The sequence below is a fragment of the Cryptomeria japonica genome, chromosome 4 (genome assembly GCF_030272615.1).
Source record: "Cryptomeria japonica chromosome 4, Sugi_1.0, whole genome shotgun sequence".
NCBI lineage: Eukaryota > Viridiplantae > Streptophyta > Pinopsida > Cupressales > Cupressaceae > Cryptomeria > Cryptomeria japonica.
In genome coordinates, this window is record NC_081408.1 from 38,830,772 (window position 1) to 38,850,548 (window position 19,777).

The following is a 19,777-nucleotide window of genomic DNA, read 5'->3' on the forward strand; positions in this document are numbered from 1 at the left end:
TAAATAGCGTTATTTAATGGACTTCAAGGATATTTGATGTTTTTCTTAAAATACCTTAAAGGAATAACACCCAAAAAATGTTAAGAAATAGCATTTATCAGATCCAACCAAAAATTAAAACATGGAATTGGCCCAATCAATAGTTAGTTAATATAATCTGAAGGCTATAGTATCTGACTAAAGGCAGAAACTAATAATGGGACCTGGGCGAATATAAGAGTAAACACCAGTACTATTCAATTTCCTACCAAGTTCAAAGTTTCAAGGCTTCAATAATATTATGGTCAGTCACAAAACCTCACAATAAACTATATCACACAATTGGGTTATCGATGTCAACTAGTTCACAAAGCAGGAGGAAATTTTGACATTATTTTCATACGGTAACATAAAATGTACAAGATTTTGCATTATCCACATATGTACTTTGGTAAATAAAATGGCTATACAAGAACATGGATCCACTTGAAACTTTAATAAATGGATCTTTTCAAATCAAAATAAACACTCTGCGAGTAAAAGATAACAGGCAAAAGAAAAGGTACACACACTTCAACAAGACCATCAACTAAACTCCCAAGGGCATTGCACTGTTAGGTTGCACAAAGTCAAATCTGATAAAAAAATCCTAGGGAATAAACCCCCATCCAATAAGAATATTCGTGCAAAAAAATAGCCAACAGTTGAAAAAAAGACATCATTTGTTTTAATGGTCATATTTTAGAAAACTTCGCAAGGCTAATTCAGACATCAATTTTCCTGCTAAATACTTGGCTTCTTTCAACTAGTAATCCAATTCTTGTATAATCAACAAAGCTGGAAAATGCAATGAAGACAAGACAATATTAAACAACACTCTCCACTTAACATAGAATTTTTCTTAGCTTGGACATATGTTTTTCAAAGCTTATAGAGAACCTAGATTCAGAATTATCTATTAGTGGATGCTAGATTCAGAATTACCTAATGGTCAGTCCTCTTCCAAGCTGTATACTGAAGTTTATTCAGAACAAATCTCAACAATATTAAGACTCAGGCAACAATAATAGAGATTCTCAACTAATGGAAAACGAATCAGAACTACCTGCACCCCAAGATTACATTACCTGCCGTATGTTGAGCTGAAAAAAGTACAAATAACTTTTAAGATCATCTTTCAACTATCACACTTCCTAATTAGAAACTACACACCTTATAGCAAGGCTCAATTTACTTCCGATCAATACCCTAGGCAATTTATACAGAAGTAATATGCATTTTTGCATAAAGAACATACAAGAATACCCAGAGTTTGGATATTGACAATCATTCTCTAGAAGTACTTGCCTTGTCACCAGCTGGTTTCTTTCCCGAATATCTCTGAAGAAGAAAATTAGAGAGATCACATTTAGATAGTGTTATACAAAGAATGGTTACAAAATATAAAACAAAAAGTCAGTCAGTGATTTCAAAGATTGGTTATGACTAACTCAAAGACAAACAGAATCTTACTCGTTTTCCTAGAGAAAATGGAACATATTTGTACTTGATCATGTGCATTATTTGGCGTTTCATTGTAAGAACAAAGAGCACAACCCAATAACACAATAATATGGGCCAAAATACAGGGACGTCAAATACCGAAAAAAAGGTCATCAGAAACGCAATACAGAATGCCTTTGTAATGGAATACCTGCAACATCAGAACATAAAAAGATTAAATTATATTATTTTCATTTTAATATCATGTATACACACTCCAAAACCATGGGAAGATATGCAGGAACCTTAGAAAGAAATCACAAGGAGCGCATTGTAGAATGTACAAGAGATGATCAGACATCAGTAAAAATATGGCAACAGACATCCAAAGCGAGAGGATGGTAGGCTAAAACCATTTACATTAAATAAAACATTTATATTGCTGATTATTGATCATTAAGATGAGATATGCTTAATAATTGAACTCACATTTCATCAAAAAGTTAAAACAGATTTCCATTTGTTTTATTACCTGAATAATAAAATTAACAAACTTTTACTTGAGAAAAACTTTTGAGACAATTTTAGATTATCTACAGATCCAACCTCAGGAAAAGTATAATTAGCACCTTATTGTGTCAATGGAAACAAACATTCCTTAGATCAATAGTAGGAAAGTTAACATTTTTTAAACCTAAAATATATTAAATATTAAATTAGCAGTAAATAAAATTTACAATCAGCCATGGTATGAATCAAAGGTGAGGCCAACTGGATATCACAACATCTCAGCTCCAGGATATTGGTTCTGTGCTAGCTACAAGGCATAGAAGTTCTTCATTGTCTTAGCAGGCTCAATCCATCACATACATCCACATAGTGCCCTCCAACGCTTAATGCACTCACTATGTCTATCCATCTATCTCACAACAGCAAGTTGTTACTAGGTTAATCTTTGTATATAATGCCTTATGTAATGTCCAGAACCTTAAAATGAACAGAGGATCTTTGCAAGAAACTATGGTCCTAACTCCTAAGTATGCAATGAAGCCAAATAATATAAACAAAAAACTTACAAGCACTCACACATTCATCAAAAATCATAATTGTCTGTGGATGAGGAAACAGTGGTTGTGATCAACTTGTGAACCACTACCACAATGGTATCATCTCTTTAGGAAGATTAAGTCTGCCCCCTACAGTCAGCCTTAACCATTGGTACTCCAAACACCTAGACTCACACTCTTATATGCTTCCACATAAAATGGAAAGAACCAGTTTAGTAGTCAGTGTGCTTCTTTTTGACTCATCGATGAGACCTTGCAGATCCCAAACACCTGGCAAATAAATGCAACCTCTAACTGTAAGCACATATCTTGCTTAACCCATAAGGCATCCATGTACCAAGCAAAAAGAAGTGTTTCTACAGGTCAACGTGCATCTTTCTGACTGATGAAAATGGATCAGAAAATAAGATACACACTATGGATCCATGACAAAGTAGAACAACTTGTGGAACACTTCTAATGAAAACAGTAGGTGTTTTCAGGCAGAAAATGGAGAATACTATGGAGATTGTGCCAAACTGCCAGTTTCAAGAGGGGCAATTACACAACTACCAGTTCTGAAATGCAGTGATTTCACATCCACCACTCTGTACCAAGCACCACTTTCATCAAGCATCCAAAAAATGGCCCATTGCATTTTGAATTCTACAATTTGAGACCACATGGCATCATTTCACATTATGTTCCAACTTGTAAAAGCGTAAATACACATTGTAAATTCATTTTAGCATAGATAAAGCAAACATTTAGCTAAGGGAATTCCAAGAGGATTTATCTATTCCAATTTCCAAGTGAACAAGTTGGCTGTAATAGGCAAAACAGAACTGATAGAGAGGGTGTTAAAGAGTTGCTGTGAGTGATCTTAGGGACTGAAGCTTGATGTCTCAGGTTGGTTGTGCACCTAGAAAGCCTAAAATTGTATTTTTCATTGGAGATAGTGGATAAGGAGGTCATTTTTGCCTCACTTTTGCTGGACTTATCTCCCTGAATTTGGGTTCTCCAACATAAAAATTCCTCGTGCCTTTTAATTGTCTTGTTGTTTAGTCTCAGTTTTCTCTCTCGTTCAGATTTATTTGATTGCCTAACGAGTACAATACGTATTCCTTCAATCTACATGTTGGTGATGATTGTATAGTATAATCATTGTAGCTTACACATCAAATGGATACTCTTGTCATTTCATGCCCCACTTTTATTACCCATTGATTACAACCAATCTGAGAAAAATGGGCACTCATGCTTAAAATATTCGTCTTGTTGCCATGTTGCTTCCCCCTTTCATGCTTCCCAAATTGCAAAACCAAAAGATTGGCTAAGTATAAAAATTGTCAGAGATTTGAATAGGTTCTATAATCGGCATCCTCTCCCAACAAGGTTTTCAGAGCCCTGTTGGTTCTCCAAAATGTTCTCAAGACCCCATCAAGGCTTGACATTTGTTTCCTAACTCCAAAGCAAGCATCTTGAGTTTCGATGGTTTCAAATGGTTCGAGAATGTCCCCAGGAACCCAAAAAAGCTTTGAGAGCTGACAAGTTTTGCTGAGTGCTGACAACGAAAAGGAGGAAGAAAAGCAACTAAGTATCACAGTTGTGTCGGCAAATTTCAAAGGTTTTGAAACATCTATCAGAAGCCGACGAGGTTCTAACAACTGCATCAGAGTTCAACAAGGTTCTATCACCAACAATTTTCGCTGACAAGCATTCAGGAGAAAATATAAGGCATGAAAATTGACTGTGTTAGTTTTTGGCATTTCATAAAGGTTCTAGAACTTGCTTTGGCTCTGAACTAGGTTGTCACAACCTTGTCAGAGTCTGACGAGGTTCTCAAAACCAATTAGTTTGCTGACACCAAATGCCAACAAAGTAAAGCAATGAAAGGCCACTCCAGAAGACGTGATTTTCATGCAAAGGCATTATTTCTTCCACCTACAACTCTACACCTCCATTGGCATGCCTACAATGCTCACCAGCCAAAAAATCCAATTGTACTCCTAAAATTAATTGTTTTATGCTTGGCCATGCTTTATTTAATGCTACAGATCCCCCCTTTCTGACAATGCCATTCCACAAGCTATGTTTTCAACGGATTTCTTGGATGAATTTGATCTACTAACAAGCCATTAATGTAAGAATGTTCCTTATCCCTCAAATGATCATATCAGATGTACACATTTCTGCAATTCATTAGATAGCATGGCATCTAGGCTTTTCTCTGCTACACGGATCTCTGACAGTTTTAGCACCTCTTCCAGAATGAAAGTCCTGCAACTCTCATTCTAAGAAGGCTCCTCAGTTTGAAAACCAGAGTGCACAGAAAAAGAGTTCCTCAATCAATGCCTCTGTAAATTACATTGTTTTCACCTCCTCTCACCTTCTACATGTTGTGTAATTTCTTTTTACCTTCATATGTGAAAGATTTCACTACTTTCTAGATATGCATGTTCTGTATAAATAATTTGCAAGACTTTTTTCTCTCCTAGTATCTGTCAAATCCCTTACCTCCATGTAATCTGTGGGAACTGATAAATAAGAAACCCCACTAAGACTTGGCGAATCATTGCACTATTCCTTGCTGCATTCCTTCTTTCCCTTTTACCCTTGTCAATTGTTAGATTAGGGTTAGATTTTAGTTTAGTCAATGTTGGTTTGAGCCAACACATTGCATCTAGGCTTAGAAAGGAACCAGCCTTCTTTCGAGGTCTGATCTCAATAGCAAGGTCCCACACCTCAAGATCATTCCCACTGTATCCTTGGATTGGTGAAGCCCAAATTTAACAAGGGTGCAAATCAAAGTGATAACAGGTACTAGAGCAAGTTTTTTCCTTTGGTAGAAGTTGTTGCGAGAGGAGAAATCTACGGAGTTGCGATTTTTGAAATGAAGAGGACTAAGTCTGCTATACACTAGTGAGTTTTCAAAGAACGGCTGTCCAAATGGACAAGGATGTGCAAATTGAAGAGGTGATGATAAAATACATCAAAGGCCTTCATAGCCATCTTCAAATGCTCATATTTCTCTTCAAGTTGATAGACATAGATGAGGTATGTGCGCATAACTCCCTACCTTGAGGAAGATAATCCTTCATCCTCTCCAAAAACAGAACAAGCCAAGGCCAAGACAAAGAACATAAGTGCTACAAGCATCAAAGCAACACTTGTATAGCATTGTGACCATTGTGATGTTTATGATCAAGCATTTTGACCTACCAGAAGCACCCATATTAGAAAAGTAAAAAGCTATACTGTCAACCCACATGCGATAAGTTTTTTTGGGGGATTGGCATAAATGAGAACAGCCATCCACACACACATAATAAAAAATAATGATAGTAACAATGAGTATAAAAATTTTAGTAATGAATTAAAAGTTAAGAAGAGCACTAGAAGGTCAGACAAATGGAGAGAATCCCTAGAAGGCTTCCAAAATTTGAATTTTGATGATGCTTCTTGTGGGAACCCATGCCCAAGTCCCAAAAGGACTAACTAGAAAAGGAGAAGGCATGGATTCCCATGGAGGATTCTATGGATCTTATATTTATTGCCCAAGTAGTCAGTGAAACCTGCTTAGGGTTAAACTGCAAATTAGGAATATTAATCTTAACCCATATAACAAGGGAGACTATTTTTCAGAGCCAATATTATTATTCAACGTCTGCTTACGATATTCCAAAAAACAATTATTACAGAATGGCACGTCACATGCATTTTGTTTCCAAAATAATTTCCCTTCAAACTTTAGTAGCAGATTTTATAAATGTTGTAGTGAAGCTGAAAAATTAATCTCCCATAGCAATATTTTACTGCCAAAAGCTCCTATTACTATCCACGGAACTGCTGATAAAATATAGGAAGCCCTCTCTCCCCCACAAGATTGTTGGATAATATTCTTAGATACATGACAAATCATCTCCCATCGGAGCATTTAACTGCCAAAAACTCCCAATTCTCTCACCAGCATTGCTAAGAAAACCTTGTGAACACCCATGGGAGCATGAATTAGATACTTGGATCAAAGAAAAATGCAGTAACACTCACAATATCTCTGCTTTCTCCAAGTAGTTGTGAGGTAATGATAATGGGGGACAATCATAAGAACTTAACCTATTTTCAAATCCCCCGCTCCAATAAGGTAGCCAACAACTCTAGTCAACATGGTGATCGCCCCTATTGAGTAAAAGCCAAAAACCACTAGCTTGCATAGAATAATTAAAATTGATTGGACAGCACATTGATTGATTGGGTTCACTTATGCTCTTCTCTCTATATATAAGTACTATTTGGAATGAGGTTTGACATTGAAAGACATTTGGAAATCAAAAAATTAAATAGATCTAGCACGCTTAGAATTTTGGAATTAAGTTGAGTTTTCTGGAGAAGCAAAGGATCAATTTGGTGATTTAACCATCCTATGGAATCCTACTCAGATAATTCTTCTTTAAATCAAATTGCATACCATGTTCTCAGCGTAGATTCACCACCAAAATTTACAACTTTCTATGGCCCATAGGAAATGAGTCCAAGAAGGGAGAGTCACAGCGTTACCGGGAGATGTGGTTACTTGGAGATGCTGGAGGTTGGTACTGGTACTGGTACGGCTAAATTTCAAAAATAGAAGATGCGGGTACTTAGAGATGAAAAAAAAAATTTAATATAATTTAATGATTTCTAGAAAATATCATGACATTGAACTTTGAAAACAAGAATAGCGGTAAAGTTTAACCTTAAATTTAAAAATTGAACATAAATTGAAATTAACATTGCTTATACTGTTGGTACCATAGCCAATCTAAATGGCTTGTGCATCCACGTCTCCGGTACTGGAGACGTCTCTGGTAGGAGACGCGTCTCCTAGTAACCTAGAGGAAGACTCTTTAAAAGCCGAAAAGAAGCAAAATAGTTAGCAGGGTTAAACAATAGATTGTTGGTAGCTATGTCACAATGTTTATGTTCATGTTCGAAATCAACGAGGATAAAATTGGATTAAGTTCAGCGACTATGAAGTTGTAATGTCCCCTTGTTGAAATTGAATTTATTGATAAATAATAATAATAAATTAAAATATAAAAGAATAAAATAAAATTTAATATAATTAAAATTTAGTTAAGTTTAATGAATGGTCAAAAAGCATGAAACGAAAAGTTGTGACTCTCTCGAACATGAGATATAAAAGGGAGCGAAGAGAACTTCATTTGGGGAGAAAAGGGATGAAGGAAGAAAGAAGGGAGCAAAGGAACTAAGGAAGCATTAATGGGAAGAAGATAAGGAAGTGACTCTTTGAAAGGAGCAGCAATGACGAAGGGTTGTGACCTTTTCGAAGGGTGGTAATTGCGAAAGGTTGTGACCATTATGAACAGGTGTGACTCTCCCTCACATTGGAGAATATAAAGGGGAGAAGTTTTAGGAGCATACCTAAATGAGAATTATAAAAATATCAAGAAGAATGATATGAACATTTATCAAAGAGATCAGAACACAAATACAAATCTGCAAACAATAATCAAGCAAGCATAGAAGGAAAAGATGAGGAAACATTAAATCAATAACCAGAGAATCAGACCTGATGGAATAAAAAGGATTCTCACACACACATATATATAAGTATAGGCAGCAGAACGGATTGATATAAACAGTAAACCTGTGCATTTACAAGGTGCTTGGGCAAAAATATAGGAATATCCCAAAAGGGGGCATTACAGAAGTTCATCATGATAAAATTCACCTAATATAAATTTGAATCCTTTTTTAATAAAGAAATGAATCCAGTTGTCAATATAGGTAGACATTGTCAAATAGTTTTGAACATATGGCAATAAGATTTTTCTTTATGAATGATATATGATCAAGTTGTTAATGCTACTTTTGGTTGTATGACTCTGAAATTGAGTCATTTGAAATCTTAATTTAATTTTTTGCATTTAATGATGTTGGATATTGACATGATCCACTCGTTGAGATTTTCATAAGGTATTTAATATTTTGTGATAAGCTAACACCAATGCAAGTGTTTGATTAGTGATCAGCCATAAAGACCATGTTAGGTTCATTGTCGAGCCATTCTTTACAACTTGGTCAAATAATCAAGTTGTAAAGGTATGACTGTTAGTGTAGGTTTTTTATTTTCCTTATGTTAGGGGGTATTTATTTTTCCTACACATATATTATTTAAGCTTGCTTAGGTTAATAGGAGTGGTTTATATGAGGACACGTGGCGAAATACTTCAGCTACATGTGTAACTCTCCACCTCACATGGGTAGTTGAGTTACACACCCTCTTTTGGCTTGTTGTGCCACCTCTCATAACCACTATTTTGTCATTTCCTAGGTGGGTTATGGGATAGTTGGGTTTCACACCCTCTTTTGGCCTTATGTGCCAACTTTCTCAACTCCTTTTTTGTCTTCATGTAAGGAGGTTATGCCACATGTTTTGGCATTTACCAAGAAAGTAAAACCTCCCACTTTTTATGGGGAATAGGAGTTAATGCACCCCTTGGATGTATATGCGTATATTTTTCTATATAATAAGCACTATACTCTCACCTTCACTAGTTAAGTTAGTGGAGTGATAGCTCGGTGAGAGTCTTCTCCAAATTCTACTCTTTGTCTCTATTTCTCTCTCATATTGAAATTATCTTTATTCAGCTATTTTGATCTTCGATCATCCGTCGTGTGAGGAGTTGCATGTGATCTACGACTGACATCAGATCTTGGCTCGATTCTCGCTTCTCGCAGAATCTCACATGGTATCAGAGCTTATTGTCTGGTATAGCTCATTGCTTTTTTTTGATTTATTTGAGAGATTGAGACTTTTATATAGCTAATATTTTCCTTAAAAACTAAGTATGCTCTTCTCCTGCATTCTCGTGTGATCTGGAGAATTAAAACAGTTTAAAGGAAAATAGCTTCTAGTTAAATCTGGTTTACATGTATGTGTTCTTGTAAGATCTGGGTGATTGCAGTTTTGTGGTAATATTGGAAGCTTAATAAGAATTTCCAGAGTGTCCATAAGGCTTGACAAAGTCAAAAGTGACTTTTACTTCACCAAAATCAGAGTAAATTTTTTTTACTGGAGTTGTTTTCATTTCGGCTTTAGTGTTCCAACTTCTGTTCACTTTCACAAAAAACGATTTCTGAGTTTTCTTCCCAACATCGAAAAACTTCTGGGTTTCGGATGGTATTTCTAGAAAATTAATAAATTTTGCAAAAATCGAGCTTGAATAGGGCCTAAGCCGTTTTTCTATCAGGGAAATTCAGCAACCTTTCTTAAAAGTTGCACAACTTTTGCCTCGAGTGTCAAATTTTTGCAAACAAATACTTAACGGAAAACTGGAAATGAGCACTCTCCATTATTGCAGATCTAATTGAAATTTTTTGCCTTTTTCTATCAAATATTAAAGGTTGTATCAACTGCTTATTTTTCTCTTCAACTGGTCATATCTTTCTCCTCACAACTCTATTTTTCAAAAACTAATAGTTGTTGGAAAAGTATTGAGATAAATTAAGCAGTTATAAGGCTAATTTGTTTCAGATCTTATCTCAAATTATTTGTATTTAAAATCTCTATTGGTTTCTTAAAAGAATTGTAATCTGATAAAAAGCCTTGTAAATGCACTAATTATAAAGTGCCAACCTTGTAATATTTGGGGGGGTGATTTTTGAGACTAGTGAAAAGGGGGGGTGTCTCTTGTGCCTTCTTTCTTGCACTTTTCCTAATTCTTTGCAATCTTCTTTTCTACTATCATGGATGCATCTATAGTTCCACTTTTAACACCATATAATTATTTTGAATGGAAATCTAAGATGATAACATATCTGAAAAGACATGGATATCATCGTGTTACTATGGGACTTGAAATTGAACCTCAAGATGATGCAGAAAAGATTAAATGGTTTAATAAATGTGATGAAGCTTTTGGTACTCTATGTATGTCAGTCTCTCCAGACCTTCTTTTTCACATTGAATCTGCCACTACACCAAATGCAGTGTGGACCACTTTGGAAAACCTCTTTGGTAAGCAGGATGAGCTAAGAGGTCATCAGTTAGAGAATGAACTCATAGGGTTGAATCCAACCAATTTTGATACTATACAAGACTTCTTCACTAAACTTAAGTTTGTAAAATTGCAATTGGAACGGTGTGGAGCTAAGAAAGATGATAAGCAACTGATCTTGAGTATTCTTTCTAAGCTTGGTTCTAACTATTCAGTGTTTGTTTCTACATTCTATGCTACAAAATGTGCCCTAGGTACCTGTTGTGACGTTTTCACACATCGCCCCATTGCAAATGGGGACCCTGTTGACGTGTATTTTGTACACAATCATACACAGAATAAAATACCTAAAGGCATCTTATCCTCTCTTGAGAAAATAGTCTCTAACTGCTGAAGATTCGCGTAAAGGATCAGTTAGGTAGACTCCAAGGTTCTTTTAGTGGGGTCTCCACGTGTGGACAAGCTTTTTTAGTGGTATGATGTGATTTGCTGTTTCCTTCAAGGCGTCTTACGGATTCAATAGTTCGAAGGTTTTACTAATCTAAAAGGAACTTTCAAAAAAAAGGAAAAAGGACAGGGTTTGAGAGGTCTAATCTAGTCTAACCCTATGAACGACTTAGCATGAATGAGATTTGGCAAGACTCAACCAATTTCAATTTTGCCATAAGATAACAACTCAACTGAAATTAGTGCGATCTTCTAAGGTAATAATGATGTTCAATGCATCAAAGATCAAGGACACTACTACGAAGGTACATATCCTAGATACGAAAATGCTTGAAGGTTAAGGACTCAAGGTGTTTTCCAGTCGACCACGCAAGGCGTTCTTACAATCAGCAAGAAGCTAGTGGTTTGGATTGCGAATCCTACCAAATATCAAATCTCACACTTAGTCTTTCTAATTAACAAACTACTTTGATTGAGCGTGATTCAAGTACATCCAACAACCATGAAGATAACTCAAGGAACTTGCAACAAAACACCATAACTTCAATATTTTATTGATTTCCAAGTCATCATATACAACAATTGCTTGAACTTCTCTCTTCAAGACTCAATCTTGCTACAACATAAAAATTGCTTACAACTCTATTCTCTATTTCTCTATTGACTATTCTGATATAAATGAAATGAAAAATGGGGGTATAAATAGCATCCCCAGTTACAATGAAAGGTCCAGATTGAAAGTAAATCAATGGACAAGATCATGACACCTAAACCCTAATTAGGGTTTGTTACAAATGACCTCCTTTTTACTGAACAATATTAAATACATAGCCAAATATTAAATTTGGCACAAAAATCTAGGAGGTATCAGCCAATGAGAATTAAGATGTCATGTCATCTGTAACAACCTTTCATCTAGAATCTTATTCCCCTTCCAATTTTCTTTTTTAGCATATGCAATGAATTTTGTCACAATTCCTTCGATTTCTGTGCTTGGAATCTCGGGAAGATTCTTGATACTCTCTTCTAAGTGGATAACCTGATCAAATGCATCTAGAAGAGCTGTGTCCCAGGTAGGTTCAAGTTCCTTAGTTCTATCAATTAGGAGCATGGTGGCATACATCTGATCATACTGCTCATCTGTAACATCTGCGTCCTTGCGAAAGATGATCTTGATTCTATCTTCAAATTCTTGTAAATCCACATCTGTCTCGACCTCGATCCTTCTGCCAAGAATGGTACGAAGTACCTCAAATACTCTGTCCTGGATCGGATTGATCACCTCCTCAACTTGACCACATCTAACACTGATGTCCTCAAAGAGAACACTCTTTATATGGAGTAAGGTTGACCACTGAAACAAACTGTGAGAATCGCCTTCCAAGATCTTCTCTTGTGCTAAAATTCTTCTGGATGTATGTCTTATAACTTTCAAGACAGGAATGACAACGTCCTTGGTGTGGGCAAATGCAGCTACTGTTGCCATCAGTCTGTGGATTATCTCAAGGACTTGGATAGCCTGGTGGGTGATCTTCGACATCCTTGTAATAAACTCAATGGCCACCGTGTGAGATCTATCCATCCAATTACATGTACGCTGGACCATATTCCTGAATCTTTCCGCTTCATTGATTGATTGAAGGGGCAATGCCTGCAATGGTGATCTAACTGGATCCTGACGTCCCAAAGGTTCATTGATGAGACTGAAATATGTTCTCCATGCACCGACCTCTTTCTCAAGCTTTCTATTCTTTTCTACTTCTTCTCTGAACTTGTCCTTCAATGCCTCAAATGTGTCGGTGGCATCATCTAAAGTCTGCTCTGCTGTGGATGGTCCTAACTCAATAGTCTGTATATCATAGTCCTCCGCTAGGATCTCACCCTCATATTTGTCTGCTGCCGGTGTAGCTACCTGCAGTTTTCTAGATCCAGTCTCATCTCGAATCATCTTGGACATCTTTGTAGCCTTCTTCTTCTCTGTTGTCATATGTGAACGTCCAACAAGGCTCTCTAGATCGATTGCACTGTCTTCGTCCTCAATTACGATCACCTTAGTCAATCTTTCCTTCAACCAATCTGGGATATTTGATCTTGTCTCTTGAACTTGAATTTCTTTGTGCACTACTTCTTCTTGTCTGGGAGGAGATGTTACTTCATTATCTTCTTCTAAATCATAGTCTTGGAGAGATCCATCGGATGAAACATGCTGTGCCTGTTCTCCCTCCTGCCTGTCATTCTGTACCATCGATTCCATGGATTCTTCCACTCGAACTGTTTTATCTTCTGGCCTGGAAGAAATACCTGGTGTCTGATCTTTGTTGGCACCTTGCTTTTTCTTGGAAGGTTCTTTCTTTTCTGATCTTTCCTTTCTCTTTGAACCTCTCGAATGGAGATTGCCCTCACTGGCACATCGAAGGTTACCTTCACCTGAATTCCTAGGATTAGGATTGCCTTCACTAACGCTGGCTCCACCTTCGGCTGGTTTCTCTTCCAAAGTAAAAGACATGGCTATGCCTTGTTCTCTCAACTTCTGGTGCTGAACATCTACCCATCTGCGAGTACAAGACAAGACTGGTGCCATCAATCCATCTAAATCCACGGCCTCGGGCTCATTCCAATTCAAACTTATTGTCTTGCTTTCTCTATCATATGAAGATTGGATGTGCCTGCCGTTGTCCTGAGCTTGGTCGGCTACTCTGTAAATCTTACATTTCCTGATGAAATCCAGAGGCAATCTAGAATGTATCTTACGTTTCACTTCGAGATCATCTAGGAGATTCATCATAAAATCTTCAATCTGGTACTCATGTCTAAATCTTCTACCGACTGTCTCCTCTAAATGTCCATGAGGATCAAAACTATTCCTCCAAGCAAAAGATGAAAAAGGATACAAGGCTAACTCCCTCTCTGCATCATCCATGGCTGAGACACTGGGACATACCTCAACCGAATTACCCAAAATAATAGGTACCTGAACTCCATTCTGATGTCTGTGTCTGAATGCCTTCACATATGCTGCCAACTGCCTTGTTACTTCAAGTAACACAATCCTGTCTGTCGGGTATCTTGGCAACATGTATGGAGGTAAAGGACATCCATACACTCTAATGTAAGTGAACTTAGGAAACTGAATGAACCAAGCACCGTACCTCTTGATTAACCCCTGGGCATCCTGAGATAATCTGTTGTGAATCCCTCCTTGCAACGTCCTGGTGATGTTCATCGTGAAAGTATCATTGATTAACTTGTAGTTCTTCCCTGGTGGATGATGCAAGTAGGTATAGGATTCACAAACTCTGACCTCGCCGGGTCCTCTTCCAATCACTCCTCTGTGAGGTAGTCCTGCGTACTCAACGCTCCTGATTAAGGCATAGATGACATATGAACTCATGTGGAAGGACTTAGTGGCCCTGAGTCTTCTCAACTGTACGTCTAAGCAATGGCTAATTATCCTAGCCCAATGTATTGTACCCTTTCCTTGAACAATCACCTGGATGAAGTAAAACATCCATTTCTCAAAATAGAAGGCATGAGGTGCTCCTGTAACTCTGTTGAGCATGGTGATCAAATCTCTGTACTCCTCTTGGAAATCAATCCTGTGTGGTGTGTTCGGTACTTTGCTCAGACGGGGACGACTCTTAAGTAGCCAGTTCTTGTTGATTATGCTTAGGCAAGCATCTGGATCATCATCGTACACTGATCTGGCTCCTTCAATGCTCTTGTATATCATGTCCCTGTGCTCTGGAAGATGAAAGGCTTCACTTATGGCCTCCTCTGAAAGGTACGCCAAAATGTTTCCCTCATTGGACACAATTGTCCTGGACTGTGGATTGTAATGACGGGCACACTCGATCATCAACTCGTGGCACTGAATAGCTGGAGGAAAACCGGCCGCCTTAATGATGCCACTTTCTATTATTCTCCGGGCGACAGGTGATGGCTTGCCGATGTAAGGGACCTCTCGGAACTTCTTCGTGCTAAAGTTCCCCAAGCTTGTATCTCCAATGTTGCTCCACTTGGACACGATCTTAGTCTCCACTTCTTCGGTCTTCTGATCTTCTTTCATGAGGGCCGAGCGACTGGTGGATGCTCCCGCCTTTGGGGTCGCCATACCTACACAACATTTCACTATAAGAAATAGATTTTTGAAACAAATAACGTAGATAAGAGAGATAGATTTTAGGAAACCTCATGATAAGTCCCTAGAGTTATCATTTCCTAAAATACAACGATTGAGCTGAGAGAAATTCAAGAATCAAAATTTCAAAAATTGAAATATGACGATGAATGAATAAAACAATAATAATTAAATCGCCATACCTCGATAGAGAGCTAACTCTAGAATGCAAAAACAAATTCGCCTAGGCAAAATTTGAGGTATAAGATAATCTTCAATATGGTTCCCTCAAAATATACTTCGCCACCTCTGGATAGAATGTGATCTTCACTTATCGCCTTGGACGTGGTCTCAAATGGATCTTCAAATTCGCACAAATAAATCTCCAAGTCTTTAGCAAATTCGCCTTAGGCGTGATCTTCAAATTCGCACCACCTTTGGTTTGGAATCGCACCACCTTTGATAGCTAAGCGCGCCACCCTTGGATGAATGAAATTCGCACCACCTTTGGCCTTCAACGCAATTCGCACTCTACACAAGATGATACTAGCGCCACCTTTGGTTTGAAATCGCACCACCTTTGAACACACTTCGCACTATATTCGCCTCTTCTTGATTCGCATGAAGGAAGGTAAAAATGATTATGTAAAAATGAACGTTTCACTCCCCTTATAAATAGCGCTCATACCCTTTCACCTCTTAGGCCGACTTTGACAAATAAAACCATTTTTAAATGATTTGCAATAAAATAACAAGGCCGACTTGCCTAATTGGGCGCTTCAAACCGATTTTTATATTAATTAAATAATTAATTATAAATGCCTTGCGTTTTTTTTTTAAATGAGAATTTCGATTTTTAATAAAGGCAAAATATAATTAATAAAAGATAACGCCATATTAAATGCTAAATAAAAATGGATTTTCAATTTTTTAATCGATTTAGCATTTAAGGAAATTTAAATTTGTTTGTTTGGCGCCAAAATTGGAAAACAAAGGGACGTACCTCATCGCTCTGGTCCCTTGGAGAGGGACAGGAGCGATTCACTATCTTTGGCATGATTCTTGCATTTCTTACGTCCAACTCCTTCATCTCCACGTTAAAAATCGATCACCTTGATGGTCCTTCGAATTTGATCGCCTTGTGTGCGCATATGGGTGTCCTTTAAGTGCATATCGCCCTGGTCCTTGTCCAAAGGACTGGAGCGATCTTCTTGTTTTCATGTCCATCTCGCATTCACCTTGCGTTCTTTGACCTTCGAAATATCATTGCTTGTGTCCTTTGCGCTTATTTCCACTTGCTTTTGCAAGGTACTTTCGATGTTATAAGGATCATCGCCCTTGTCCCTTGAAGAGGGACAGGAGCGATCCACATGTTTTCCTTGGCCTTGTCAACTTTGTACTTCGATCTTCATGGTAATGTCCTTCAAACGTCGTCCTTCACCTTACCTAACCTTGCTTCGCTTTGATCTTTGAAGGGACGGGAGTGTTTTAATAGCATCGCCTTGGTCCTTGTCCAAAGGACAGGAGCGATCTTGATTTTTTCACGTTCAACATGCATTTTGACCTTCGATCCTTCATTGTGATGTTTTCCAAACGCCTTCCTTTGTCTTGCTTAACCTCGCCTTGTTTCGATTTTGGAGGAATATGAGCGCTTTTGATAGGATCGCCCTGGTCCTTGTCCAAAGGACAGGAGCGATGTGGGGCCTTTACACCATTTGGCGATGTTTGGACGTTCAACTCTCTTGTTTATCACCTTGTTGTCATACCATGGACCCTCCAGAACATTGCAATGTTTTGTCCTTACGTAAATTTTGCATAAAATGGGCAATGCATCTAACATCGCCCTGGTCCCTTCCTGAGGGACAGGAGCGAAGTTCATCATTATATGCTTGTTCTTGTTTGTACCAACTTGCAATCAACTTCATTGCGTGAAATGACGTCCTTTCGACCTTCTTGGTTGCTCGAAACTTTGTTCGCCTTTTGAAATCTACGCCATTATGTAGATATCGCTCTGGTCCCTTACCAAAGGACAGGAGCGATCTAGGTCTTTAGAGTACAAATCCTTCCATGTGATGACCTTTGTAACGTTTGCGCCTGGTGGAAATGCCTTGAAATGTCCTCGCCACCTTTTGTCCTGGCTTGGATCGGTCTTGAACCTTGGAGGGACGACCTTGAACTTGAGAGGGACGTATCTTCACCCTTGTATCGCCCTGGTCCCTTGGAGAGGGACAGGAGCGATTTTTCCCCTGTGGCTTTCATCTTACTTTGCCATGCTCTAAGTTTATATTCAACGGACTCGTCCTTCTTCCCTCCATTCGTTCATGCCTTGACATCATTTGTAACTTTGCAAGAAGAGCAATTATATCAAAAATCGCTCTGGTCCCTTCCTGAGGGACAGGAGCGAACTAGGCATTTAGCACTGTTATGGACGTTCAAAAATCTTCAATTTATATTCAATGCGTTCATCCCATGTTCTCCTTCGTTTTTGAACGTAAACTTGTCTTGACCCTTGTCTGGTTTTTGCAAAATGGAGGGAATCGCTCTGGTCCCTGGGAGAGGGACGAGAGCTACAAGGTACCTCGCCCTGGTCCCTTGGAGAGGGACAGGAGCGATTTGGTCAATATAGGTCATTTTCCTTCATTTTTTGCATCTCAAATTATATTCATTTGGCAAAGTATCTTCCTTCGGACGTCCTCCAGTTGCTGAGCTATCAAAATCTTGCATGGGCATGGCGAAATTTGAATTGTAGCTCCGGTCCTTCACTGAGGGACAGGAGCGATTTTCCTTCTGGAGACCTTTCTGTGCTCATGAAAATCTTCAATTTATATTCAATGAAAAGATCTCGTCGTTCTTCATCACTTCAAACGTAAAATTTGTCTGGGCTCTGCAAGGACAATGAGATATTTGAAATTGAGCTCCCGTCCTTCACTGAGGGACAGGAGCGATTTTGCTCCTACAGGCCAAAATAACAAGATTTTTCACATTTTAACACTTCACGAGGCGAAAACAAATCAATTCCAATGCCCAGGATCAAACTTCAAAAAGTCAAAATTTGGTCAAAATATTCAATCAGACAAAAATTCACATTGACGGTCATCCTTTAGACAAGTTTAAGCTCTGCATGAACATTCCAATTGAAAATTAGACCATTTTGGCGAATTCATTGCATTCAAAAATTTGCTTCTAGGAAAGAAGCTCAAAAAGCTCTCAAAAGCGACTGGATTTTGGCTTGAAAAGGCAAAATTTAAAACCCTAAGGCTTAGCCCTAAATCCAGACAACTAACGGACTAACAAAACCCTAAAAACGAAAGCGAAAACGAACAAAAACAAGCAAAAAAGAGGGGGTCCCCATTTGCGATGGGGCGATGTGTGAAATGGTCACAACATCTGGCGACACCACTGAGAAATGTTGCAAAACATTTGGGAATCAATCCTTCTAAAGGAAGACTCAGAAAACCTCCCTCAACAAAACCAGGAGTTAAGAAACACTTACAAGAAGAGACCATCATATTGAGACAAAGTATCAAATCCACAGTTACCCATGTGTGTGCAAATGCGTTAATTCCCCTCAACAAGACAATCATGATCTTCAGGTTCCCCTGTGATAAGCTACATGGTTCGTCTAAACTCCAAAAGCATCCTGGATAGAGCCTCGCTGCCAGTCAGACGTCCATAGTCCCGACGAGGTTATCGCCGCAAGCTCACGAACATTGCTCCATTGCCAGTCAGGCGTCTATAGCCCCGATGGAGTTACTCGCATATTCCCTTTAGCCAATTTGATATTTCCTTTTAGCTCATTTTGATTTTTTCTCATCTTTTCAACTTTTCTTTTGATACTGCTTTTCAGTTCTGTCAATTCTTTGGCTTGTGAGTAACGAAACTCACTAGGGTTTGAGGGTTGCGGTGGCGCTGAAGCTAGACTTTAGATTTTTCACTGATCACAGCTTCGCCTGTAAACCATAATGACTCGGAGATTATAAGTGTGTGAAAATATAATAACTGAAGGACAAAAATACGTGAGTTCAATAAGCTAATCTACTTCAATGCAAATATGTCCTGACTCAAAGCTTCATTAAAAGAAACTCCCTTAGTAATTCCAAAAGACCTCATGATTTTCCAAATGCATCCAACAATCTAGCAGGAAGTCAGAGCGTAATATAACAAAATCACCCAATGCCAAATGGATACCCCTCAGGACAAAACAACTAACCTAAAAGCAAAAGCACCTAAACTAAGAAAAAAACAAAAGGCAAACCAACGCGAGAAAAACAAACAAACGGAAAACGACGAAAGCAAACTAAACTAGCTATGTACAAGGGAAGGCCTTGGCATTTTAGGATTGGAAATAGTGTTTGAGATATCTCCCATTGACAGGCAACGGAATGTCCTCTCCAGTTAAAGTCTGCAACCTAAATGCATTTTCTCCCAATATCTCTGAAATTTGATAAGGACCTTTCCAAAGCTTATCAAACTTATCATGTTCTCCTCTTTTCTCATGAGCTTTGTCCCAATATAGGACGAGATCCGAAATTCGGAACGCCTTGACTCTTGCTTGTCGATCAAACCATCTCTTCACCACTCCTTGATGTTTAGCAAAGGTCTCTAGTGCTTGATCTCGTTTCTCTTCTAAATTCATCAACTGTGTCAACCTGGCCTGCACTGCATCAGTGTCTTCCATGTACTCCTGAATGAATCTCAAGGTT

The 19,777-nt window shown here is 38.2% G+C and overlaps 1 protein-coding gene across 1 annotated transcript in view; it reads right to left on the reverse strand.

Moving 5' to 3' along the window:
• Window positions 1–977: 977 nt before the first annotated feature.
• LOC131047845 (protein RER1B) overlaps window positions 978–19,777 on the reverse strand; it is a 54,130-nt gene continuing 35,330 nt past the window's right edge. The window contains exons 2-3 of the mRNA XM_057981631.2: window positions 1,492–1,672; window positions 978–1,359 (exon numbers count right to left, since the gene is read on the reverse strand). Of these exons, the coding sequence (XP_057837614.1) occupies window positions 1,306–1,359; window positions 1,492–1,672 (235 nt within the window). The 3' untranslated portion in view covers window positions 978–1,305. The remainder of the gene's footprint in view (window positions 1,360–1,491; window positions 1,673–19,777) is intronic.